At 43.6% G+C, this 27996-nt stretch overlaps 1 protein-coding gene across 2 annotated transcripts in view; it reads right to left on the bottom strand.

Annotated features, from left to right (window-relative positions):
- Positions 1–25543, bottom strand: part of AHI1 (Abelson helper integration site 1) — a 286626-nt gene extending 261083 nt beyond the window's left edge. Inside the window, exons 1-8 of one of the 2 annotated variants that reach the window (XM_019527220.1) lie at positions 25403–25543; positions 19017–19088; positions 12848–12969; positions 6617–7224; positions 6007–6191; positions 4583–4802; positions 3407–3599; positions 1036–1131 (exon numbers count right to left, since the gene is read on the bottom strand). In XM_019527220.1, the coding sequence (XP_019382765.1) occupies positions 1036–1131; positions 3407–3599; positions 4583–4802; positions 6007–6191; positions 6617–7224; positions 12848–12969; positions 19017–19026 (1434 nt within the window). In that variant the 5' untranslated portion in view covers positions 19027–19088; positions 25403–25543. The remainder of the gene's footprint in view (positions 1–1035; positions 1132–3406; positions 3600–4582; positions 4803–6006; positions 6192–6616; positions 7225–12847; positions 12970–19016; positions 19089–25402) is intronic. The other variant, XM_019527221.1, reaches the window with a different exon arrangement.
- Between the last annotated feature and the right edge of the window lie 2453 nt (positions 25544–27996).

The raw sequence follows: 27996 nt of genomic DNA, 5'->3' as shown, positions 1-27996 counted from the left end.
AAGCAATTTAGAAAAATAAAAAAGAAATTAGTTACTTGAATTCAAAATTTACAGAAGTCATAAATGCTTCCAGGATCATACTGTAGCATCTCTCAAAAAGCAATTCCATTTTTAACCCCAGCCATATTTCAAATTGGCATTCTTTTATTACTGTCATTCTTGCTGTGATAGAGACATCACAAATAAAACTTTGTTGAATCAATTCAAACAAATATGTGGAAGAAACATCAAACAAATCTAATCTAGCCACTGGGAACAACTACGCCCCTTCCCTTCTTCCTTTTTCCATGCAGTTTCTCAGCAAAGGAGATTTATCTAGGCTCCAATGGAGAAAATGCAGCAGAAATAGCAGCCCTCCCAAATTTCAAACACACTGGAGTATAAATTTTTCTCATCTAACGAATGGAGTTAAGTATGTAGCTCATCATTAGACTCTGAAAACTGAATTAGGCCATACTACTAAGGAAAGAAGAAATATAGGAACTATAACTTATTCCTTTTCATAACTTATCTTTTGCCCTGCTGGTGGTGGCAATATGTCACCATTTTTTGGTAAAAGAGTCATGGCAATTTCAGTTTTTCAGGAATCAGTGCCCTTTCAATGACTGGTTCTCAACAAAAAGCTTCACTAGAATACAGAATAGCAACATAGAGAAACAGAATTCACTAAACTCTTTTCTGTATAGAGGTTATATTTATAAGAAATACAAACCCTAAGAAGCCATCCATTCTATTGCATATTTCAGCTTCTTTCTCTTTACAGAAGGCTTCAGTTCTTCTGCCATGTTCTGCACTTAAAGAAATTCTCATGTATTTTTGTATTTTATTGAGAAATAGCCATTTTCCCTGCTGCCAAATACAGTATTTTCTCTGACCCTTGTATAACAAAACTCTCTCTCTCTCTCTCTCAGATTTACATCTTACCACCTTTATGATTTAAAACACTTTCAAAATGTTTTTTGAGTAACAAGAGGCTATATTTTTTATTTTAATAGTACGTTTTTAAAAAAATCCTTTTGTTTAGGTTTAAAATACCTTTAGAAATGCCCAACAGATTTTGCGAAATCCACTTTCCTGAATTTGTACTTCAATGTTGGCTTTTGTTTCATCCATGCTTAAAAAATCAAGGATCTGCAGAGATGAATTAGAATGTAAATATTCCACTGGGTACATACAAATTTCCACTGAGCACATACTTTATGAGCATGAACAAAACAAAGCAAGTTTTAATTGTATTTTAAGGCTGCTTCCAAAAAAAGGCGCTTTACTTTCAACTCGGCATGCTCCCTCACTGAGCGCAGCGCATTCCCAGAAAAGGCATCACATGATTAGTTTGATTTGGCTCACCCAACATCTGTAGAAATCGGGCGCTTCAGTGGGGCTTTTTGGCACGTCAATAATCTATTAGATAAAAGTAACCAAAAGCCTCACTAAAGCACCTGATGTAGACAAACACTGGGGAGCCAGGTCAAGCTAACACACTTCTTCTTCTGGTAAAGCGCTGTTTTATTTTGGGTTTTTTTCACATCTGCAAGCAGCCAAATATTACAAAGACATAATTACTGGCTATGCAGCATCTACTTCCCCCCACAATAGAAATTAGGAAAAGAAAATCCCTCCACATCAGTGTTACGATCTTCCAGAACATGTAAAAGTCTGTCTTGCTTCATTGCTGTCTTTTTTTTTTTTTTTAAACAAAACATAAACCAAGAAAGAAAAAAAACTTAAAAACTGGACACACATATCTTTCTCAGCCATCTTACTTTTATCTTTTCACAATTCCTCTATATTTGCCCCAAGCATGGATATGCTTTAAATCCAAACAGAACTGTTTGGTCAAAAAAAATGTTTTTTCCCCTCAGTTTCATCAATTAGATATGAGTTTTTTGATTTTCATGGTTTATTTCCAGACACTCTTCACATCTGACCACTTCTGCATATTTATATAGTACATGCTATAAATAAAATTAGAACCAGTCCTCAAATTTGTGCTTGATTTCATTGAAATGACTTAATGGACACTGTAGTCTTCCATCTGAGCTAAGATTTCAGCTTTAACCATAAAGATATTTCCATGAAAAGCCTTTGCACACTCCTACATATAAATTACTTCAGTGCTGAGCTACCACAACCTTTTCTTAGTACTGTGAAAATACTTATTCTGTGTGTATTGCAGAACATAAAAAAAACCTGCTAGGTGATATTATAATACATAAGCATTTATGATAGGACATCAAACATATTTATGGTACTAAGTTTCCATTTTTATATTAATACTACAGAACATCTCATATACACTCAGTAAATATTGGAATATTTACACTCAACATACTTTTCAGTTTTGCTTCTAAACACAAATGTATATGAGATTGAAGTAAATATTACTGTGTGAAGAATGAAGGAGGAGAAAAAGTTAACTACATTTTTTGGCAAACATGCAAACCCTCACCACCTTGTAAGAGAAGCATTTCACTCACACTATACACTGAGCCACAGGACAATCCTTGGGATAGTAGCTAGCTAGTTAATCTTGCTTTGCTTTGGCATGCGTGGGTTACATAGAAGGCAGGGTAGAGATACACCTTATAGACCAGGGCGCCGCAGCCTATTGCCATAGGCCAGATTTGGTCCACAAAAGAGACTGGATCATGCTCAAGAAGGTCTAATCATTTTGTTAATGGTGTGCCAATTGCCTCTAACCACTCCAGCCAGTTTATCCAGCTGGCATAGAGGACTGCTCTTCCTCACTGTAGCCCATTCATTGTCACTGGAACAGCTGAAGCAGAATGGTGACTCATGGCACCAGTCAGGTCACGAGCTGCAGCTCGCTTTACTGAAAGGTTGTTGACTCGTTACAGACTGACTAAATCAAAGATGTACAAGGGTTCATGAGAAAGAGCTCATTTCACCCTGCCCTCTGCTTGACTTCAATCTAACAAAGCTAACTACCTGTCTGCTCGTGAAGGGAACATAGAAGAACTTGTTAGGGCAACTACAACCTTAGCCTTTGAACTTCCTGGGTTAGTGATCCTTCCCCACAAAAAAACAGACAGCATCTTTATTCATCTTATCAGCCACCAGTCCCAATGCAACAGGCAGAAAACAACCGCTCCCAGTATGGGATCCCCAATTCTTCTTGAAAGCACTGTGTGTCAGCAAGTATATTTTGCTCCCTCTTCCTCTCCCATCACCCAAAGTGGGCTCTGCATTCATTAGCCAGGACAGAACTCCAAGAGAAAGATTTGAAAATTGCTTAAAGCAAACCCATTTCTAGTCCAGCTGCAATGTTTAGAATTCCTACCATAACATACTTTCTGAATGGTGCTATACTATCAGTACCACCAAAAAATATCCTAGTACTGCCTGAGCAGCATGAAAATGTTGATGTAAAATATTCAGTGCTTACCTCAAAAAACAGAATTACTCTAGGGCTTCCTTCAGCATCTTGAAGAAAATAACCAAAATGCTCATTAAATATGATTTGTTCTTCCCATTCTGGAAGCGTTGATTTAAACTTTCTGAAATCATAAGGCTGGGTCATAATAGGAAGAATGTGCTCAACTCGCTCTTGTTCATAGTATGATGAAACCGCCCTGTTACTATTTAAAAAAATTAAATTTGTCATAATTCCTTTTAAAACACAAAGAATAAAATTACTGCAACTACTACTAATTATTCTACATAGAAGAAAAGTCTGAAATAGTCCTGCATTCTACTGGAGAAAAATATTCCAGTAATCTGCTAGATCAAAAGGCTATTGGGGACTGGGGTTATGTGGACACTAAGGCACATGTTTAACAGCCCAGAGGTTGCAAGTTCAAGGCCACTGCAGCTGCGCTCACACTGCAGCCCTATCATATTCTAATGAATTTAGAAATTCTACTAAATACCTTGTCACAAGAAGGAAGGAAGAATGCTATTGGCGTTGTATGGGGAAATAAGACCAGTAAAAATTCAAAATTCTAAGAATCGAATCACTCTAACTAGGTCTAATCAATTAAATTATTACAAATTAGTAGTAGACTTCAGGGAGAGTTTGCATCAGATTTATTGGGAGTTAATAACACAAAAAGGAGTAGGAAAAATGAAATGCTTATGGGAAACTTAAACTTCATTTCAATATTCTTATGGATGTTTTCCATAAAATCAAAAGGTAACCTTATTTATACTTTAATACTTTTGTTGGTTTATTCTCAGGTAGAATCATTAATAAGCTAATGTTTGGGAATTTCTCTCTGTCTTTTAGGAGAAGAAATAAATCAGCTAAATTTAAAGCTGCAATATTCTGACAGCCACGCTGCTATTCTGATAAGAAGCACATTTACAGCTGGAAGAGAGAAAGGAGAACAACAGTTCTCACTTCCTGCAAATACTTAAGTTGCAGGAAATTTTGAAGTCAATAAGAACTCTCACACACTTAAAGTGAAGTAAGTACATGTGTGCACAACCCCGTTCCCTCCCCCTCAACACACACAGTGTAATTTTTACAGTATGAGCCGAAGTACTTATTTCAATAATTGTTTCCAAACAAAAGCGGGTGTGCAGTTTAAAACAACAGCCAAAAATAAATTAATAAAATCACCTATGTTCTTTCTTGACATACAGTCCTGTCTTTTGATCAATCACATGAATCTTGACCATAGGATGCGATACCAGCAGGTCAGTTTTAAGCCGATCAGTTCGATGGATATAAACCCCTAGCACAAGACCATCATCAGAAACAAATTTGGATTGAGCTGAAGCTTCTGGCCTAATAATTTCCTGTATATTCTGTGCATCAATAGCTGCATTTTCTTCTATTACTAGAAGAAAAAGCAAAAAAAGAAAAAGTTATTGAGCTTTGCTAGTGACACGTAAGGATTAAAATCGTATCATATTTGCACAGCAAACTTTACATTAAGCTAGCAATTTGTGAAGTAGCATTAAAATAAAATTAATAGCATTAACTGCATATGAAGTAAACCTATGAAGTAGTTTTAAAACCCATAAACCTTCACAAACATACAAAGCAGTGTTAAAGTTAATAGCATTAACCGCATATGGATTAATATTTATTCATGGAAGCTGATACAAGAACTTTTCTGGTGTTCACTGACAATTTGTGAAGCAAAATCTTTGTTCTTGGTTTGTACAAGCTCTTCACTGCAACTTTCATGGTCAAGTAAATTAAAATATTTATTCTTATGGTCATTTTATGACTTCAACAACCGAACACTATGCTGTTAAATGTATGTAATTATACTTATGAGCTCTTACTACTATTCAGGAAGTCAAAGAACAGCATAAGAAGCTAAATCTCCAAGACTCCTAAAGGATTTTCTCACTTAGGATGAGAGTATCAAATTAGATTCTCAGCAAATAAATCCCCCGTATAACCTGGCTATACCAGCATAATTTACATAGCTTTTGTATACTGATACTACACTTGGATAAGGAAAGGACAGAGAACTGATTCTGCTTGGGTAGCTGCTTGTAACAGGAGATATTACAGTACCTTGCCACTAAGGGGTTGCAAGCACGCAATAATCTGCTTGCTTGAGCAAATGGGTAGCTCTGAACGGCCATAGACATGACGCATTTTCTGTAGTTTTACCTCCTGATTTTCCCCAGGATAATTTTACACCAGGATGGAGAATGTTACACCTAGAAGGACTGTATATTGTTTACAACAGTGTAAAGGGTGATTATTACATCAGGAAATGTGTGATGTCTAACACATGGGAAACATACACTGGACTGTAAATAAAGATACATTATTGGTCACATAAGCCATCTTTATCACACCAAAATATCCGAGGAAAAACAAAAATCTTCCAATACTTTAACTGTAACTTTTTAATTGCAAACTACACAGCTGGAATAGACTTAGACAAGCTTTTAAATGCATTACAGCCCATCCTAATTGTGAAGTTGGTCCAATAAAAAGTTATCACCCACAAAAACCCTCTGTTTCTTGCATATTTCCTGGACCATGACAGGTACAACATCACTCCAACACTACCAAACCTTTTTTAGATTTTTTTGCCTTCTTAGCTTTAAGTTTCTGTTTCTCCATGTCTTCTTCCTCCATTATTTGTTCTTCTGTAGTCGCATGATCGTCTTTACAACACGATGCAAGCAATCTTCCTGATTTTTTTTTGTCATGATCATCGTCTATGGGATCCTGCTGCAACTCAGAGAGGGACATTGCACTGCAACACAACATATACTGTTAGTAACTGTATACTACTGTGTGAATGCACAGAACTCATTACCATTTTTCTTCATTAAAAATATGTTGATTTTGGAACCACCTCTATTTCTTCAGTTTATGAGCTGTCCAAAATGTCAACCAAAGACATTTCATTTTACCCTTCTTTAAGCATGGTAACAGTAACTGTAGAACAAATGTTTGAAGTATGTATACTTAAAAAAATTCCTTCTCTTCTTACAAATAAATACTAATCTCGGCAGTATTTTCAGATACCATGTGGTGGAAATCTTTTGCCTCACAAAATCAGCTGGCTAGTTTGTAGTTTAAAAAATTCCATACAGCTCTATCTGATAACTCTTTCCCATGTTAAAAATCAAACGTTTTAATATTTATACATGCAGTGATTATAGTTTACCATTGTACCTTGCTTCAGCTTCATTTACAACTGGCACTTCTTTCTTCTTTTTCTTCTTTTTGCCCACTTCATTATTCAGTACAACTTCAGGGCTTTGAACACTGGAGGTGAATTCAGACATCTGTTCTTTAAGTTTTTTTCTTATTTTCTTTTTAATTGCATTTACCTCATCCTCAGCCACTTGCAGCTGGTAGGCTTGAATTAGCTGTTCTTCCTCTTCTAATTCAGTTATCTCTCTCGCTTCAGTCAAGGCACTTTTTATCTTTTTGTCACCTTCTTGATGAGGTGCATCTGTCTGTGATTTACTTCTTGTTTTTTCCTTTGGAAAATCATTAATCTTTTTTTCAAAACTCTCCAATTTAGTTTCATATACATTTTCATCCTCATTAAGTTGTTCTTGTAACAGAGCTTTCTTTTTCTTCTTGTTACACTTTGGTTGCTTGTTTTCCTCTCCACTAACAACAACTTTGTTTATTTTTTCTATAACTGAACTTCTGTCTCTTAGTTTGTGTTTTGGAAATTGGGGACTCTCGTCTTGAGGACTGTAAGTGTTTATAATTGCCTCATCATTACCATTGTCTTTCACGAGTTCAAGATTATTGCTGAAAGTGTCAAGCTAAAAAATAAGAAACATGGAAAATTATTTAAATATAAATCACATATTACCATAATAAATATAACTGTATAAACTAATAACATACAAAAGTAGTGTTGTATGTGAGGTAGAACTGAAAGCAGGTATCAAATTCATTAAACTTATCAATTAACAGATGGAATAGTAACATATAACTCTCACTTAAAAAGGAAGAAACTTGAAATGTTTGTATTTAAGCAGCTTTAAACTTTTACTTCAAGGGTTGGTAGTTTTTTTTCTTTTTTGGGGGGTGGGGTGGGGGGGAGGGTTAATATGTATATCCACCACACAGTAAAATTCAGAATTCTCTTGATGAACGGAACTGCTTCAGAATATGCCGATGTTATACACTTTGAAAGATCTGCAGAACATAATCTGATATTTTAATACAAATGTGACATAAACTGCAACCTGAACACTACGGATTCCTTTTTATTCTGAGCACTGGGTGCCAAAGTTGGACACTGAAAGTACATTTAAAAAGGCAGTGCTGCTAAAATTGAAAGAACTGATGACTCTAAAGTGATAACCCTTATGATTTTGGGGGAAAAAAATCTTTTCATAAGCCATTTATGAAAAGAACAGCAGTTTTCACAAAATCTAGCTGATTTAAAAAATGAAAAAGTTAAAAACAGTTTCAGTTAATACACCTGCCTTTTAGCCCCTCTACCAATTTTTGTGGTTTGCAAAATGCTTCCCTCCTCTTCTTTTAAAACGCTCGCTCTCTTGTTGCTAATGCTAAGTAAAAAACACAGACACCAAGGCAAACTGACTAGGGACCTGGCCCTGCAAGGGTCAGGATCCACACAAACAGACAACAGAGCTCCCTGGGGGGTCCACGTGGGCTCAGGACTTTGCTCAAAGGAAGCCTATGGTAGGGTTTAGATGTAATCCACCTTTTCCATCACATGACACTTTATTTTCAGTAAATAAGACAACCTTGAAACGCCCTTCACTTATTGCTGGGAACCCTCCACCTTTCAAAAATATGGGAAAGCACAAAGGCTAAAAGTCCCTTTATACCTGTTTTCAAACTCCTACAATGATAATCCCTGTTATACATGTTACTTGAAAGGCTAAATAAGATTTTTAAAATACTTTTTAAAGAGAAATTATCTATTTAAAACTATATTAGTCTTACATCTCTCTCTCTCTTTAAAGCCACTGTATAGTAACTGGGCATTAAAAATGTGCTTGTCCTATCCAGACAATACCACTACATGGCACGCTCTAACGTTGTTAAGCTGAGTGATAACAGAAGAAGCCTAGCCACTAACATAGGCAAAACACATGGCTGCAAAGGCAGCTTTTGGAAATCTCTAAATTTTAGATAACCATCTCTGAACAACAAGAAAGAGAATATAACTAACCTCTCATCTGGCTGGGCCAGAAGGAGAACACTATTCTTATCTGTAAACCATATGCTTCCATTATAAGCTACAAGTTACACCTCAACTATCAGAGCTGCCAGAGCTTCCTTTGTATCCTTGAAATAGTCTGTTTTAGCCATGTCTGACATTACAAAAAGATTATGATGAGATGTGGAAAAGGCATAGGAGATGTTGAAAGAAAGGAAAGGGGAAAGTAGAAAGGGGAAGGGAAAAAGAAAAAGAAAAAGAAAAGAAAAAGATGACGAGGAAGAGAATGAAAAAATACTGGTGGAAAAAAACATATAAAAGGTAGAACAAAAGGACAAGGTCCTGTCCATGCTAGAAAAATAAGTTGGATATATACCCTGGATATGCTGGGGGAAAATAACATCTAAGAAAAAAGGATGAAGAAAAAAAACCCATGCTTTACTCCAAAAAAAATAATTAAAAATCTTCATGCTAAGATATGAAACCATCATATTAGAAGTAGAATGTAAATTAACAGAAAACAGGAACTGGAACTCCGTATAATAGTGTTTACCACTTCTGCAATAACCCCAAGTCTAACAGTGCTGTACACATGCACAATCTGAGTAGGTGGTTCTATTTTTGGCTATGTATGGCTAAAAATAGTTTAAACTATACAGCATGTAATCATGAAAATGCCCACCAAGTGCACTTAACATTTTCCTGCTTAGGGAGACCAATAACATCCTTTTCTTTAAAAAAATCAATAATCTAAAAGGATGTGGCAAATTATGTGTAGATAACTTCTGAGAGACAGATAAAGAAAAGGAAAGAAAATAATATTTTAAGTGGCTAAAAAGGGCAGCAGGGTAGAAATAAACCAAAATGGAAAAAAAGATAACGCATACAGAAACACCAACTGCTTTCTGGTGGATTATCCCACATCCTTATCTGCATTTTTATAGAGCAGTCTTTACCTGTGAAGTCTGAATGAAATTATTTAACCTATCAGCAACTACAAAAGAAAGATGTAGTCAAAACTGTCAAATCTTTGCCTTTGACACAACCCTCTGTAACTCAAAAAAGTAGTAGTAGTTGTTTAAGGAAATAAGAACTGGGAACCAAAATGCAAGGACTTCATAAAGAAACTGAATGCTTCAAAATCTCTTTTAAGATATTGACTGGTCTGCGACTTTCTCTCTCATTTCATTCTTCCAAACAAACAAACCATTTTTGCCAAAGCTCTTCCAAAAAAAAAAAAAAAAAAAAATCAGTCTAAGGCTGACATGCAGCATGGAAACTATCAGTCAGGATGGTTAAAGTTCAGCAAAATTATAAGCAACTGAACATGAATTCTTATAATGGAATGTGTTATCTGCTATTCTCATATTTTTGGTTCTATGGTATTTTTCTTTTTTTTAGTTTTAACTTATAGCATTATCAAAATACACAAAATTAAATCCATCTTATGTTCAGTGAATTCTGAATACTTAATATTTACATGTGTATTCTAACCTTTTGTATATGCTAGTGACTGTAAGCACTGAATTGCATTTTCAGTTCTCCATGATTATAAGGATTCCCTGGCAACTTAGAAATACTATAAATATCCATCAAAGCCTTTTTCCCCAAATAAATACCTCTCAAATGGAACAGAAAACTAATTTTCAATCCAAAGCATGATTAAGTATCAGATATACAAGGATATTTCTAGAAGACATATAGTTCATTCACTGATGTACAATTATATGGTCAAAAGTATTCACATAATACTTAAAAAGGACATGTTTAAAAACTCTTATTTCACAGGTCAAAGAGACCTGAAAAGAATCTATCTATCCTTATGCAAGTATAAAAACAGACTGCAGGATCTCTCAAGTAAGTAGAGAAGAAAACATTTATATACTAAACATACTATATACTACACAGACTATATTTATTTTATATCAAAGCATCAACCCCTTAATCTCAAACATCTACAGTTTAAATAAATACACTTCTAAAGCCTGCTATGGGTGAGAAGATAGGAGAAAATAAAAAACAGAAAAACTCAGAATGAAAAACTTAAAAAAACAGAAAGCAAAACTCAAAGCCAAATGTACCACTTTTAAGCCATTCATTTTAAGCGGCAAAATAGTATGAGTCAGCGGTTGGGAAGAGCAATACTGCTCATATTAAGCTTTTATTCTTTTCTGTAAAATGAGGACAATAAAAAGTGAACTCAGATCAGATCAGTAAAGTAGTGATGTACCAGAAACAAAAATGCCATCTAGTGATGAACTGGGAGAGATACAATATTTTCATATACATGTAACACACAAACTTCCAGATTCTTAAAGGCATGCACGCACACTCCCCCCATCCATGTCTGCTCAAAATTAAAAGTATGCATATTCCATTGGGATTATTCAGATACATAAAATTAAACAGAAGCAGATGAAAGATTAAGACATAATGCAGATTTTTTCCCTGAGTTTCTAGTGTGAATTAATTTTGTTTGCACATTTTTTGCATATCAATACCACTGAAAAATTTAGTAAGTGTTAAAGTGTACCTTTGATACCAACATGAAAAAGACAACTAATATATGTTTGTAAACAGGCATGTTATTTGTTCTAAGAGCTAATTATTATTAATAATATTATTACTTTTATATGGGTACAATTCTGCAAACTCATTGCTAGGGATCTACTGAAATCACAATTTCACAATTTTCACAGAAACCACAATTTCAGGCGGTCTCTGCAAAAAGCAAGAAACCACTGGGCAGGGTGGGAAGGAAGAAACCTGCAAGAACAGAACAGGGCTGAAGCCCTTGGATCCTGAAGCACAGGAGAAGGGAGAGAGGCAGGAGAGAAGGAGCAAATCAGAGACTGAGCCCCAACATGGGCTCAGTCCAGTAACAGAAGCAGGAGGGCAGGGAGAAGGTGGAGGGAGCCCCCTGCCCCCACCTTGTCATTTTGCATAACCCTGCCTCCCTTCCATAGCCCCATTAATTATTTGCATAACCCCACATCCAATCCCACCCTCCCACTCTTTTCCCCATGCTCATTCCATCATTTGCATAACTCCACCCATGCTCTACATTTCCCCCTTTGAGAATCACTCCACCTCCCCCCCTCATTCTATTATTTGCATAACCCCACCCCCTGTAGAGACAGCCCCTCCATGACTTGCCTGCCCTCCCCACCCATGCTCCAAAACTGCAGGGCTTTTCTCTGCTTGCAGTAAATTTATGCTTGGGGATGACCCAAAACCATTGCTTAATTACCTTGATTAAACCCAGGGAAGCCATTAATCCATGCTTGATAAAGCATAAACCCCACTACAGCCCTCCCCTGGCTCTGCTCGTGCCCCTCACTCCCTCCCCATCCCCCCGATAACCCCCTGGCCCTACTCATGCTCCTCACTCCCCCCCACAACCCCCTGGACTTGCTCATTTCCTTCACTCCCCTCCACAACACCCTTTTCCACTCCTGACTGGGGCCCTGCAGCCATGCATTGTGTCCCCAGGCCCCAAGCCCTTACCCCAGCTGGACAACAGCCCCAGCCCTGCCCAACTCCCTCCCTCCCTTACTATGGGGCCTCAATCCCACCCCTCCACCCCTTTCCTGTGAAAGCTGTTCTGCAGGCTGCCTGGAGGCCATGGGATAGACATGCACATGGCTCCCCCGTCTCACTGCCCTCATCCCTCTCCCTCCCAACCCCTTGCCAGCCTCCAGAGAGCGCTTTGCAAAACTGCAAAATCCACAACTTTCTCTGGTAAAATGAGAAATCTGCGTTTTCCTCCAGTAAAGGGGAAAAAGCCATGGTTTTCTCCATTTTTCCACGAGAAACAAAAAACCTAGATCCCTGCTCATCACACGTGAAACGCTCAGTGAAGTTAATGTGAACTTCTTGAAGAACTTGACAAATGCCCCCCTTAAATGCTGCCAGAAACATTAACTAAAAATTGTATCTACAGAATTTTAATGATCAGTTTCATAGCAGGCACTATATAAGGTTAATTTTAATTACACTATAAATGACAACAGCCTTCATATAGCAGTAAAACTCTTAGTTTTAAACTTAGTATTCAATATGGTTATTATTATGCAATGCAAATATCAAAGTCATATATTAGAAATAAAAGACCTCCACTACACAGCAAACACCATCTTTTTGCATAAATGTTTGCTGACTCTTTAAAGCACACTTTTCTGACTGAGAAATATGGTTATGTTTTTCAGCAATGCAAGCAAACACTGTTTTCAGATTGTTAGACTTACTGCAATATTCTCTTGCGAGTGAAACTTTTTCTTCTTTAATTTCTTCCTGTCTGTAAGGCCAGAATGGGTCCTGAAGATTTCCTCAAAACGGACCTTGGTTTTTGCCTTAGCTTCACTCTCCGCTGCAGAGGAAAGTTAGAATAAGATTTGTCTACTTAAAAAATGAATCATTTTATGACATTACATAAACACTATAGTACTAGGGACAGAAGACACAATTTATTTAATTTACCTAGCAAAATGAGAGAAAGAAATCCCACTAATAATGTCAACCAATCAAAATTATTGCATAATATACTGCATTTACTAACACAGAACGCTCACTTTTCCTTCAAAATTAACCCTCCAAATTTAGGATTTCATAGATTTCATAGACATTACGGCTGGAAAGGACCTTGGAAGATCATTGAGTCCAGCCCCCCGCCCAAAGGGCAGGAAGTCAGCTGGGGTCATAGGATCCCAGCAAGATAAGCATCCAATTTGCTCTTGAAGGTGTTCAATGTAGGTGCTTGAACCACCTCCGATGGCAGGCTGTTCCAGACCTTGGGGGCTCGGACAGTAAAGAAATTCTTCCTTATGTCCAGCCTGAAACGGTCCTGCAGTAATTTATAACCGTTTGACCTCGTGATCCCTTGGGGCGCTCTGGTGAACAAATGTTCCCCCAGATACTGGTGGTCACCCCTGATAAATTTACAGGTGGCCATCAGATCATCCCTGAGCCTGCGGTTTTCCAGGCTAAAGAGCCCCATGGCTCTCAGCCTGTCGTCATAAGGTCTGTTTTTCCTGACCTCTGATCATGCGCGTGGCTCTTCTCTGGATTCTCTCAAGTTTCTCTACATACTTTTTGAATTGTGAAGCCCAAAACTTGATGCAGGATGCATGTCTTAAGCAGGGAAACTGATATTCTTCTTCAGAATAGAAGCAAGGAAGGAAAGAACCATGGAGATGCTGTACTGACTGCAAGAATTACTGTACTTCACTCTGAAATAGTTGGTACATCTACATGTGCATGCCACGGACACTCCTCACCATCCCCCTGGACGCTCCTCACCCTTCCCCCAGCAGTGATGACCAGCACTATGGCCTTCTGCTCACCACCATGCTAGCCACGCTCCACACCTGTGCTGACCACTGTCTGGCCCTTGTGGGGCTTGACCCCATCTGCCCCACTCTGCCATATGGCCCTGCAGCCAGGCCCTTAACCCAGCCTGTGCCCTGCCGCTTACAGACCATCAGCTACCAGCTCCTGGGCCACCTCCCAGAACACAGCAGTGTCACTGATAATGCCCACATGGACACTGCTGTGGCCATTGTCCATGAGTTCATGGTGCTCTAGCTCCGCCACTTCTGGGCTCATCCCTCCAGCCAGAACTGGTGGCACCAAATCATCCTGCATGCCTGGGACAATGAACAGTGGCTGGACTCGTTCCGCATGACCCAACCCATATTCTGCAAGCTAGTCTATCAGCTTGGCCTGCACCGAGAGCATCACCCCACCACTATGCACCAACCCTTCCATGTGGAGATTTGTGTTACCACCACCTTCATGAAGCTCTCCACACCCACCAGCCTGTTCGGGGTATGCAAGGCAGCACTAGGGTAGGTTGTTGTCAAGGTCTGTGGCACCCTCCAGGATGTGCTGGCAACACTGTAGTCTGGGTTGCCGACTCCCTAAAGGTGGTGGTAGGCTTCCAGCCACTTGACTTCTCCCATTGCATTGGGGCCCTCAATGGGACATATATCCCCATCATCTGCCCTTCCCAAGGAGACTACCTCTACTATAGCTGGTGTGGCTTCCACTCCATGCTGCAAGCCATGGTGGATCACAGAGGGATCTTCTCCAACATCTGCGCTGGCTGGGCTGGCAGCGCCCACAACATTTGGATTTTCCAGAACTCAGCTCTACCACTTCACACCACGAGTCCCCAACTTGCAGCTGGCAGATGTGACCATCCCATCTCTCATAGGGGACTCCACATACCTGCTGCAGCCATGGCTCATGCCCCCTTCAACAGCCACCTTGATCTATACTAGAAGCACTTCAACAGGTGCCAGAGCCAGAGTCGCACACTGGTCAAGTACAACTTTGGGCACCTCAAGGGACACTGGTGCACTCTCACCTGCCTTGAGTTTGCCAAGGCCAACATCCCCCAGGTCATCACCACAGCCCAAGTGCTGCACAACTTCTTCAAGCCCTGGTGGGAGATCTTTCAGGAGGCCTGGGTGGAGGCACGGCACACCAAGGATATCTGTCACCAGGAGCATGCCCTGCTGCAGCAGTGCTGGCGCCAACCCCCTCTGCCACCACCACCACCCAGAGGCCCTGGGCAAACTGTACACCCAGCAGCGAGGGCCAGGGTACCATGTGCATGAAGGTACCGCATGCTCACAGATCACCTTCACCACCACCCCTGCAGTAGGGCACCAGGGTGGCTGCCCACAAATCCCAGGCCCACAGGGCAACAACAAGACTATGCACACTGTGGACAGTTTGCAATAAATACTAACCTTTATTTTCTTCCAGAACACAAACCCCACCCAACCAGACCCCTGTCCTTCCCTCCCTCCCCAACGAGACCCCCCTCTTCATCCCAACATGCACCACCCGTAAAGCACCCTCTTCTCTGTGAAACTATTTACAAGAGTCTTATTCAGTGTCCAGGGGAGCAGTGGGGAGGAGGCACCTACAACACAGAGCCTGGAGGGAGTCACCTCAGCCTCTGCCACCAGCACTTCAGGTCCAGATGCCATGGCAACCCCGGTGGGCCACGGGCTGCCCCAGGGGTGAGGATAGGTGCTGTCCAGCCTGCTCTCCCTCCTCCTCCATGGGGATGAGGCCACCAGGGCCCGCATGGTGAGCTGGCACTGCCACGCCCATCTCTAGCTCAAAGGCCGCATATAATGGGGGGGGGAGACGGGACCCAGCCACTAGGGAACCAGGATCTGAAGTAGGGGGCCCTGGTCACTACAGGTGGCACTGCACCACCTCCCATGCCCACTGGGGTGCTTGATGCAGATGCACAGGTGGCTGCCAAGGCCTAGTCTGGGCTGGGGCCTGGACATCAGGTTGCACAATAGAGACCACCAGAACCAGCACCATATCCAAGACACGCTGATCACACTCAGTGGTGTCCACTGCCCAGCGCACCACGATGTGGCCTTGACCAGCCTCTCCAGGAGGGTGAGATGTCTCTCCTCAAGGGTGACCTGCCTCTGCTGAAGGGCAAGAGGCACCTGATCCACCTCCTGGTCCTTGAAGTGCCCAGCCTGAGAGTCTGCAAACAGCTCCTCAAAGATGTTCACCAGCCACTCGAGGAGAGCTGCCAAGTCCTGGCTCCAGCACTGACACAGCCAGTGCATGTGAAGCAGACAGTGATGGTGTCCCTAGGGCCCCCATCTCCACCGGTAACAGGTGGGTCTCCCCCAGTGTCCAGCAGCTGGCTCTGCAGAGCAAGGACAGAGAGGCTCTTTGTGAGAGTTTGCAACATTTCAGGTGTAACATGCACCGTACAGAGGAGCTGTGCACCGCCCACCCCCAGTTTGGGAGTCACGTACGGTGCCCACAGAAATTGCCTGGGTGGGCACTTCCACAGGCAGCTGCTGGGCAAGCCTTTCTTCCCACTTCCACAGTAGGGGCAGGTGGGCTCCTTGCAGCAGGCAACCTGCCTTCCCCACACCAACCCAAGCCTGGCTATGGCTGGCCACTGCCAGAGCTGCCACAGTAGCTCTGGAGCAACTCTCCACTCCCCACTCCTGCTTCTCCTTCCTACAGGCAAGGCACTTTGCTCCCATGCCTCCAGAGTCATAGTGCCCAGGTTCTAGGGGTGAGGGGCTCCCACCCAGATGAGACATGGACCTGGTGGCCACCTCCTCCCAGCAGCCCTTTCCAGAGGCACCCCAGGCCAGGGCCTCTGCTGCATGTCTCCTGCACCTAAGCATGCCCCTGGTCAAAGTTACCTGGGGATGCTGAGATGAGCTGTTTGAGCGCTCCACAGGCTGCCTTACCCACTATGCCCTGCTGACTATGATCACGATAGTTCCCCAGGTGTAGCTGAAAACCTAGCACAGGGCCCTGAGCTTTGAGGGCACCCCAGGCAACATGTGCAGCTGCCTGGAGTATGTCTGCCTACGCTACAAGTGCCTGACCCCTGCGGCCGAGGAGATCAGCACTGCCATGAACAAGTTTTTCTGCCTGTGACAGGCCCCTGGCTGCCTAGCTGGGAGCCTGCAGGGTGCTCAAAGCTCTGCACTGCCTTCTGCCTCATTTGGGGGGGGGAAGGGGTCAGTGGATTGGGGATACAGCTCAGCCAGGCATGGCAGAAAGGGGAGGAGAGAGCCCTGCATCTCCCATGCAGGACCACTAGCTCCAGATGTGCAGCCTGAGGACAGGGGGATGAACTGGTGTGGGCACAAGTGGCTGTGGTGCGCCATCTCCTCCCTGGCCCGCCTCCCCGTGTAGTGCTTACCAGGTGGGTGTGGCAGCCACTCCCAGTGGTCCGAGGTTGTCCCTGGCTGTGGAGAGGAGGTCTGGCTGGCTCTGTCCCAGGGAGCCACAGTGCGGTGCCTGGCTGCTCCAGCAGTGGCTCCCTCCCGTGAGGAGCTGGAGCTGGTGTGTGCAGGGGCTATCCCCACCCTGTCCTCCTCCTCAGAGGTGGCCCATTCCTAAAGTAGCTGCCTGAGCGGCCAGGTGAAGCCAAGGGCAGGGAATGCACCCGGACCTGACACAGGAGCCCCAAGGGGCCCTCCTCTGGAGAGTCCTCCTGGCCCACGGGCCCTGGCTCAGGCTCCGGTGGTCTATAGAACGTGTGACAGGTCTTGCCAAGGTCCATGGAGGCCAGGATGCAGTCCAGCTCCTGGATGAAGGCAACCATGCACCACCTGTTGTGGTCCCACTCATGGACCCACTGAGTCCTCAGGGCCTTGACCCAGCACCTGGTGGCCAGAGTGCTGGTCTCTGCGCTCCTGCATCTGCCAGGCTATAGCCAAATAAACGTGAATGTTGGCCCTTGTTGCCTGGCTAAACTGGCACTAGACCTCAACACCCCCTAGATGGCGATGAGGTCCACAGCCTCCTCATGGGTCCAGTCAGGCCCCCAGACTTGTGTGTCAGTGTCTGGGGAGCCCAACATGACAGCAGCTGGCAGGAGTCTTGGGGAGTCAGGCCTGGGCTCTGGGTAGTGGCATGGGTTACAGGTGCCCATTTGGATCAGGCACGGTGCTCATGGGGCAGGCTCCAGCTGGCAGTGGCCCCAGGGGGGTCAGGCCTAGATTCCAGATCCTGGGGAGCACTTGCCTGGTATTGTGGGGCATGGTGCCCAGGGAGTAGGCTCCAGCTGGCATAGGCTCTGGGGATCAAGCCTGGGGTCTGGGTGATAGCGCTGGGCGGTGGATGAGTTGTCCACACCACGCTGCTTCAAAAACTGCCGAACTACATGACTCAGCAGCAAACAGGAGTCTGGCTCCCTGCTGAAGCAGCTGACCAGGGGCAATTTGTGCCTGTGTCACTGTCTACATGTGCGTTTAAGCACAGTAATGTAATACACCATTAGACAATACTTGTATCTGATCAGGCTATCCAATGGTGTGTTCCATTCATTTAATGTGCCCTAACTGTCATGCATATGTAGACAGTGATGGTTTACTGCACAGTAAAGCACATGTGCAGATGCACCCAATAAGCAGCAGAGGTGGAGTCCAGTTTTAATGGAGAAGCCAAAAGATGCTGCTAATTCAGTAGTGTCTGTGAAAGGGTTAACACTATACTTTTGCCTGAAGCAGCTACTGGGCTGCCTAAGGGCAAGCAAGCTGCCGTATGCAGTTAGCTCTCTCAGCTGTAACTTCCCCCCTCAACTATATTGTACCTTTGAAAAACAAGGCTCATGTCTTATTTGGGGGTATGTAGCATACAGAAAAATAGTGTGCAATTTTCTATTATACCCAGCTAGGAACTACTCACATTCACCGTTTCATATAACTCCTCCATGGATTTTACAAAGTTTTACAAATATTAAATTAAAAGTTTATAAAGTTAAAGATAACTTGAAAGCAGCAGTAAGCACTACCCATAACTAACATATTCATATTAACAATCAACGGATACAGATAATTCATTTGCACCCAAATTTAAGAAGAAAATGTATTTTGTAAATCAACATGTAAAAGTTCTCACCTGGTCGCATTTTCAGTCTTGCACTAAGACTGTTTCAGTATGCTACACCTTTCTTTTTTAAAGTTCAGCATTCTAAATAAAACAAAATTCAGAATATTCTAATTAATGATGTTACTTAAAGAATTAATACTATAAACTTGTGTCATCCTGACATGCCTCTCTTCCCCCCACTTCCTGACCTCAAATCAGGATTCTCATGATCACATCTTTTGTCAAGTGAAAATAATGTTCATTTCAGTGTAATTAGCAACACCAAAAACTACCTTCCAGGGTTGCTAACTCAAATGATTTTATTTCAAGTCTCAAAACACTTGATATTTTACATAAAGACAACACTTCCAGAGAAATGCAGGTACAGAAGCAAAGGCATCGCTATTTCAGCACCCTAGGTAAAGTGGAAGGTTTCATGCAGGGGGAGTTCTGCTGCTGCTGCTAGGTGTGTGTTGAGTCACTGCACTGACTGCAGCAACCAACCTAGGAATGACTTTGTACTGCTTCTGTTGAGGTTGCAGCACAGAAACCTCACACAGCAGCTTCACAACCCCCACAGCACAGGCTTCATGGGGGCCACCATTCTGGTGCCCTCTCTAAATCTGCTCAAAGGGCAGATGGGGTACACCTATTGCCCACCTCTAAGGACACTACTGTACAGTAAAATTCTAGTCTTTTATTTTTAGTTTCTGTTTAGTTTTAGTTTATTTTAAGATTCTGTCCCTCCTTGTTGTGTAGTAAAGCTTGAAAATATGACTCAAGTGAACCTTAAATGCCAACACCACAAGCTAGTTCTTCTACAACAGTGATACTCAACCTGCAGGCCCAGCAGGCCAGAGAAGTGGTGTGGGGCTGGCCGCTGGGCCAGATCCCACAGGCAGGTCCGTCCACAGGCCAGGTCCAGTATGGAATCAGCCTGCTGGTGTGACCCTATGTGCCAGATCCAGCAACCCTACATGCTGGCCCAAACTTGCATGCCAGATTCAACTGCAAAGTGCCTCCACCCCATAAACCAGACGTGACTGCACAGCATCCCCACATGCAAGGCCATGTTGTCCAGCCCCCAGGGGTTCCCATCTGTTTGGAAATTTAGTTGTGAGGGGACAGTGGTGGCATTAATTGCCATAGCTTCCAGAGCAAAAGTAATTAAACCAGAGACTACTGCCTGACTGTCAAATTTTTGGATCCCAAGAGGAGGCCCATAGGCCAGAAGATATGGCCCTAGGGTCTAGAAGATGAGCATCAGTGTTCTACATCACTTTTCACCTACAGATCTCAAGAATACAAAGAAAGTCAATATAAAAAAACAGAAGAAAATTAAAAGAATTTCAAAGTTATAACACGTCAATCTTATGAATTTGGGGATTAACAATATTGAAAAATCAAATGTTAGTTTGAAACACTTGACATTCAATTCAGTTTACATGCTGCAATGAAATGCATACTTCTTACTCTCCAAGAAGAGTGCTATGTGACACAAAATAATTATTTTTTCTTATACTTACTCTGAAGAGAAAGTTTGCACTAACTTTATTATACTGCAGAGTAGAAATTAAACAGAAAAAGAAAGCATGTGCTACTTTAAAAGGCAGATGAGCTGCCAAGCTACTCTCAAAGCTTTATAAATGATGCAATCGAATATATTGTATGAAAAGTAAAATATGTATATGGCATACCTACTCCAGGTAGGTATGCCCTACATGGTTGAAATAACTTTATTAATACACCCCCAAAATCACCCCACAAAACGACCAGCAAATTTATTTAGCTATTATTAGCCATAGACAGACATTTTTTTCCCTTGTGCTGTCTACCAATTAGGCTGATTTCCTCCCTACCACTTTTTCCATCTGATGGACAGCTCCTTCTGCTTGACCAGTGTGCACATCTTCCTGGTGAATATCTTTTTTGAGACAATGAAATGAAAGCGTATTGTGTTAATACTGTTATTTCTATGGGCAGTAGATCAGATTTATGCAACATTTGGCACACATGTTCTTCAATCATCTGTAGAAGAGGTATAAATATAGCTTATTAATCAATAGTAAGAACAAGGATGTTCACCCTGCATAATCTCATTTTAGAATAGGAAGGATTAAAAGGTCAGTAACCAGAGTAACACAATTGAGTCTATAATTTTTTCCTGGGATTAATTTGCTGACTAATTCTTGCGTGTTTTAGAGGTGTTGGTTGTAGCCGTCTTGGTCTAAGAACATAGGCAGACAGGGTTCTTTGGGTAAATGTGGTATCTTTTATTTGACCGACTAAATAGTTGGAACAATTGTTTCTTTGCAAGCTCTCAGGCACAAACACCCTTCTGCAGGCATAGGGGGAGTCGACTTTTTTGTTTTCTCCTGGATAGAATAGAAGCCAATATGCAAAATGCATGTCTGTGAAAATACAAATGCCTGGCAGTGATGATCAGAGGCCATGGGAGACAATAGATGCAAGAGAGGAAGGTGCGGGAGAAAGGGGGAAATGTTGACCTGGTAATAGAATGTAGCTGGTAAATTGTAGAGAAGTTACCTGGGGTTATCAGATGGCAGGCAGGTTAAAACGTGCCATAAATCGAATGTCTATATTTAGTCCATGATTTTTGTATCTGGTAGATTTATGAAGTGAAGTTCATAGGGAAGGTATTTTGTAAATTTCCTTTGAGGATTAGAACTGAGAGACTGGAGAGATAGAGTGGTTGTCTTGTGAGACATGTGCACCCACAGGTAATTGGGTATTTTTGTCTTTGAAAGATTTCCGGTGTGCATTCATTCTGTTGCGCAGTTGTTGTTTGGTTTCTCCTACCTATTTTCCAGCAGGACTTTTAGTGCACTAGATGAGATGTACAGTATTACATTTCTGGAGGCGCAGGTGTAAGATCTAGAAATGGTGATGGGTCCTGTTGTGGGGTGTGTGGCAGGGCACTGTTTGTGCCTGCCACTTTAAAGGGCTGGAGCTGGCAGCTACCAGGTGCCTGATGAGGGCAGCCATTTTGAACCTAGGGCTGCCCATATAAATTTGGCAGTTTTGCTGCTGGAGGCTAGGCAACAACATTGCCTGGCTGGAGATCTGCTAGCATCATCTAGGGGTAAAGGAGGAGCTGTAGGGGATGGTAAGGAAGCTCCTGGTCCTGGGTACAACCTAAAACTGCACCCTGCCAGGAGTGGGTGGCCTGGTGGTGCAGGAGCCCCCCAGGAAATGCCAGGCCAGTTACCACCCCTAGGCCCCACAACCGGGTGGGTTACCCCTTGTTTGGAAGGTAGACCCCTGGAGAGAGAGAAAAGGCCATAGACTCAGGCCTGTCTGAACTTCCCCTGACTGGTCAATACTAGGGCCAGGACTGGAAGGATTGAAAGACTGGGGGCCTGCTGCAAGGGATGCCCAAGAGCTGAGGGCCTGGGGTTTCAATTGGCCTGGAGGTGGGCCAGGGCTAATGAGCGAAAGGTCCCAGAAGGACCACTCCTGAAGTGGGAGCAGTTCAGGCAGCTATGTTGCCTAGTATGAAGGTGGATGAAACCACCTGAGGAGAGGAATCCAGGCAGGGTTCAATTAGGAGGATTCTGGGGCCCAGTGTGGGGCAGGGGGTGATTATAATAATACCTAGATGCCATCTGTGAGGCTTGGGCTGCCGTGTAAGAGAGGAATGGAGCTGCAGATCGTGCCCCCTGGTATCAGGGCAGGAAACTGTCAGCCTCCTGCTTAATTACAACATTAACTAACTAATTCTAACAAGGTGTGGTAGGTGAGAATGTGGGCAGTTAGCCCAGAAACAGGTGGGCAAGCCATGGTTAAATCAGCCCCAAGAAGGCCCCATTACAGGGTGTAGTAATTGTAAAGCCTGCCAACACATCTCCACCACTCTTACATTTCTTGCCCTGGCATTGTCTGGATCCTTTCAGTGCAAACTCAAAGGGGCCACAGGAAGTTTGCTTCTGGTAATAAGGTTGGCAATGTTTGGTGCTTGTTTAAAGGCTAGGATGGGTGGTTCTGGGAAGGTATCTTTAAGAATTGAATCTTCTTCTAGTAGGGGTTGCAATTATTTGAGGATTTTCTGTATAGGTTCCAGGGAGGGTTGATATGTCATAACTAAAAGTGTGCAATTCATAGGGATTTTCTCTTTGAACTTCAACAGTTCTTCATGTGGTATCCAGGTGGCTCTTTCAAAAATGTGATTTTCTCTCTGGAGGAGCATCCTTGTTAAGTGGAAGCCCTTTCTGAGACTTGTGAGGCAACGATTGCAGGTGTCCTCCTCAGTCCAGATTCCCTAGTATCAAAGGGTTTGGCTGTATAGTACAGCTTTCTTGATGCATTTAGGGCGATTGTTGGTTCTATGAGACTATGTATGTTGGTCCATGGATTTCTTGGTCTGATCCTCACTGCCATGTATTTTTGCTCTTTCACAGACCTGCATTTTTGCATATTAGCTTCTATTCCATCCAGGAAAACACAAAACAACAGCAGACCCTCTCCCTATGCCTGGAGAAGGGTGTTTGTGCCCAAAAGCTTGCGAAGAACAATGTTTTCAATGATTTAGTTGGTCTAATAAAAGATATACAAAGAACCTTGTCTACCTAATTCTAACTTTTTTTTTTTTTTTTTATCTTGACAACATTATTTCCCTTGACCAGTGCTAATAATGTTGGAAAACTGCTTCCTATTAAAGAAACATTTAAAAAAAAACAAAAAACAACAACAACAATCAGCCTGCGGAAAAGAAGGGGACCTGGTAGTAGCTTGCCGCTACACTAGGGGAGTACATCAAGCACTCAGTGAGCAACTGTTCACCAGGGCAGCCAAGAGGAAAATCAGGAGTAATGGCCACAAACTTCTGGAAGATTGATTCAGGCTCAAGATTAGGAAAAAAATTCTTCAGGTGGGGTGTCCAGACTACAGAATAAGCTCCCTCCAGAGGCAGTGCAATCACCTACCCTAGAAATCTTCAAGAGGAGACTGAACAGTCACCTTGCAGGGGTCACCTGATTCCCCAGTTATCTTTCCTGCTTGGTGCAGGTGTCTAGACCTGATGATCTTCTGAGGTCACTTTCAGCCTTACAGTCTATGAATCTTTCAGAATATATTTATATTCCTAACAGCTAGTAATAAAAAGAAAACAGTAGTCTGCATCCAGAGAGTCTAACAGCTTATTGTATATCTTCCTGCCTAGTTTCTCTTCCATTTTCTTTCCCAATATCCAATCTATCCTGTTTTTAAAAAGTAGTTTTCCAACCTATGTTCAAATCAAATCTTCAGAATGGCAGCCCCAAGTCAGCTACTGTTGTTTGTATAAATATATACTGAAGCAACAGTACACTTCTTACTCTAAAGTAAAAGAAGTTACACTTTTTACTATGAAGATCTCAAGTGTTTTACAGACTATACAGTGTGTGATGAAGTGAAAACATACATATTATAAAATTCTATTCAACAGAAAACTTAGAAACCATTATCCAATTTGGGTCATGAGAGAATTTAGTTGGTAGGATGCAGTTACCCAATTCAAACTGATCAAATTGCATAAGCCCTGTTTAGAAGAAAAAAATCAAGTCTTTCACGCTCAAAAATGTTGTTATACCTTAAGACAGCCCAATGCCTCCTCCTAACACTGTATTAAGACACCAAGCTAGTACCAACTCAAAAGGATCTCACTGCGCTACGGACCTGGACACAGTCACTTGCAACAGCTGCAAATCACTGGACTGCAATTATTGAAGACACTACATGGAGTTATTAAAGCGCTCACTGGACGTGAGCTTAACTGTGCTAAACCACAATGCAGTTTTTAGTCAGCCCCTGTCAAGAGATGCCCCTTGCCACTCTGGCGCCCTAGGAGGGTGCTGAACAAGCTACAAGGTACTTAAAGAGGGCACCCGCTCCCGCTGGAACTGCACTCAGCAAACGTGAAGGTTGACTGTGGGACACTGCAACCAGACATGCTCCAAAGCCAGACCGCAAGACCCCAGCAGGGTAGCGGGGACTGCAGGTGGACCCAGAGCAGGTGGTGATTCCACTCAGCCCTGAGGGGCAGCTCACTCAAAACAAGGAGTACTCACTAGCCCCTTCCCCTCAAAGAACCCCGGCACCCTCTTCATAGAGCTCCCACGAGGAGCCCTGGCACGTGGGTGCCCCGCGCATGCGCGGCGGGCGCTGGGGATGGAGGGAACGAACCCCCTGGGAACCGCGCATGACGTCATCCGCCGGGAGCAGCTGAACCCCGCCCCGCCCCCTCGGAGCAGACCACAAGCCTCGGGGGCGGGGGAGGCAACGGTGGGGCTTGAGAACGTGAGGCCAAGGTGGTACCGCCGAAGCCCCCCTCGCCACGGCCCGCGCTCGGATCCCTCCTCCCCACCCCCACCCCGGCTGCTGGGGATGGGGCCTCACGTCGCAGGCGGAACCCCACTCACGTTGGCCGAAGCTAGCGCGTCTCCTCTGGCGGCAGCGCCGCTGCTTCCCGCAGTTTCCCTCTTTCCTCACTTGGTCTCTCTCCCCCCTCCCCCCCCCGGCTGCTCACGATAGTTCCGCCGAAAACAACAGCGGCTGCCAAGGAAACGGCTCTCGGTGCATTGCGCATGCGCCCAGTGGAGGCGGGGCTTAGGGGACAAAGCGGTAGTCCAGCATCACTCCGGGCTTCCACGTCTGCGGCGGTGGAGGGCATGCGCCGTGGGAGGAGGGAAAGGCTGCAGCGCGCACGCGCCGGCAGGGATCTCACTTATGGAGCCCAGCGGGGGCCTGTCCGAAGTAGGGCTGTCCCCAGTTATAACATCCCATCATAGGCTTTGTGTAGTCAGGTCCTAGAAACCTCCCAGGATGGACCAGGATGCCACAACCTCTCTGGGTGGTCTGTTCCAGGGCTTCACTGCCCTTGTGGTAAAGTGTTTCCTCATATCTAGACTGAACTTCACAGATTCACAGAAGCTGAGGGCTGGAAGGGACCTTGGAAGATCACTGGGTCCAGCCTCCCCTCAGGCAGGAAAGACGGGTGGGGTTAACTAACTCCATCAAGGTGTGCGTCCAGCCTCCTTTTGAAGATCTTCGGGGCAGGTGCCTGCACCAACCCCCAGGAGACTATTGCAGAGTCCGGTTACACAAACCCCAAAGAAGTTTTTCCTTGTACCCAGTCTGAAACCTAGGAGTTGATGACCATTGATCGTGGCTTTCCCCTGGGGCACTGGGTTCGCCTAGCCCCTGATGCTCACCCAGATATGTTTGTAAGCTGCCGCCAAATTCCCCCAAAGTCTTCTCTATTATAGGCTGAAACCTGTCAGCCTTTCCTCATAACGCTTGTTCTTCAGACCTCTAATCATACGAGTGGCTCTTCTCTGGACTCTCTCAAGCTTCTCCACATTCTTCTTGAACTTCCCCTGCTGCAACTGGAAACCATTGCTCCTTGTCTTCAAGCCTCTCTCAGAGGTGCTGGGTGTTGGCTACAGCCAGGGATGGGGAGTCCCAATGCTGGAAGTAAAGCTGCAGGTTCCTAGCTAGAGGGTCTTCTTTCCCTCTGCTCAGGGTCAGACTGATTGCCAGATTAGGGGTCAGGAAGGGATTTTACCCCATGGTCACACTGGTGAGGGCTGCATGGGTTTTTGCCTTTCTCTGTAGCCAGAGGCATGGCTGCATTCCCAAGATCTCTTGAGTGCATATTAACAACATTTTACAGAAACCAGACATTGGCTGCTGTGGTTCCCCTGCTTTACTTGTGGCAAGTGAAGATGTTAGGTCTGATGTGTCAGAGTTTAGATGAGGGATTTGTATGGGATGGTTTGGACAGGGGTGATTCTGCCTCAGGGCTGGATGAGATGACCTCTGGAGGTCCCTTCCAGCCCATCTTCTTTGACTGATTTCTATGATCAGGAGGGGAACAGAAGGCAGTTCAGGCAGGGTACAGAGCAGCAGATGGGGCAGGGAGCAAGAAGCAAAACAGCAAATGGGGCAGGGGTACCAGGAAGCAGAGTGGCAGATTGGGAAGTGCACTAGGGGAGAGTAGGAGCTGATGTTGACCTCCCCACTGACTTAAGGTGGTGCTGTCTTTGCAATGGGTGACAGGCTGGTACAATCCCTGTTGCCTTGACTCTCAGGTTTTAGTTTCTAAACCAGCAGGAGAACATTTCAAGAATTTTTCTGCTCTCTGATTTTTGCTCAAAGAAGTCATTTTTAAAAAAAGTTCATTGATGATTCTTTTTCTACTAAACCATTTCAGCATGCTGTCTGGATTTGTAGGCAATTAACTATGAATATTCATTTTTGTTAAAAGAATTAAATCCATGGGTGAAATTAGTGGCCAAACTCCTTGATTTTAGCGTGGTCATGATTTCGTTGAGCACAGGGTTTCACCTTTTGTCTATATTGTAAACTGCAGCACTAGTAGTCAAAGCCAATTAACTCAGTTAACTTATCCTCCAAGTGACTGATGGTTCAGTCTAAATGCTATTTCTTCAGTTGCAAATCATCCCTTTTTATAGTCATATCAAGAAAGAGCCATGCAATAAATTCCTTGACTGACTGCAATCGTAGTAATTTTCTAGAACAATGGAAGCCAACCTTTTTGGCAGGCATGCCACAAATTAGCCCTGCATCCTCCCCAAGTTGCCATTCTGATTTCCTTCCTCTATCTGATCCGTTGCTTTCTGCCCAGTCTGCCACTGTGCTGCCTGTCTCCATCCCCCTGCCAGTCTGCCCCATGCTGCACATAGAGACTGCAAACTTGTGGCACATGTGCCGTAGGTTGCCTCCCCCCACCCCGTGTTCTGCACCATTGAAGACCCTTCCAGTCCTAGTAGCCTAAAATAATCTGTGGCTCCATGGAAGCCAGGGAATTTAGCTCTCCAAATGCCCAATTAATGGAAACATGTTCTTTCTGTTGACTGGGGCTATGCAAATTATCTAATTAACTCACCCAGCAAATGAAAGTGGTGGAGGAGCCTACTCTTACCAAGTTTAAACCTATGGCCTTGCACTAACTTGGTGACAAAGGGACTTGGACAAATTCAACAGACTCCTT

This window comes from Gavialis gangeticus, unplaced genomic scaffold, assembly GCF_001723915.1.
Source record: "Gavialis gangeticus isolate Ggan-Ray unplaced genomic scaffold, GavGan_comp1, whole genome shotgun sequence".
NCBI classification, from domain to species: Eukaryota; Metazoa; Chordata; order Crocodylia; family Gavialidae; genus Gavialis; species Gavialis gangeticus.
Note: the sequence above shows the minus strand (reverse complement) of the source record. Positions and strands in the feature narration are given on the sequence as shown.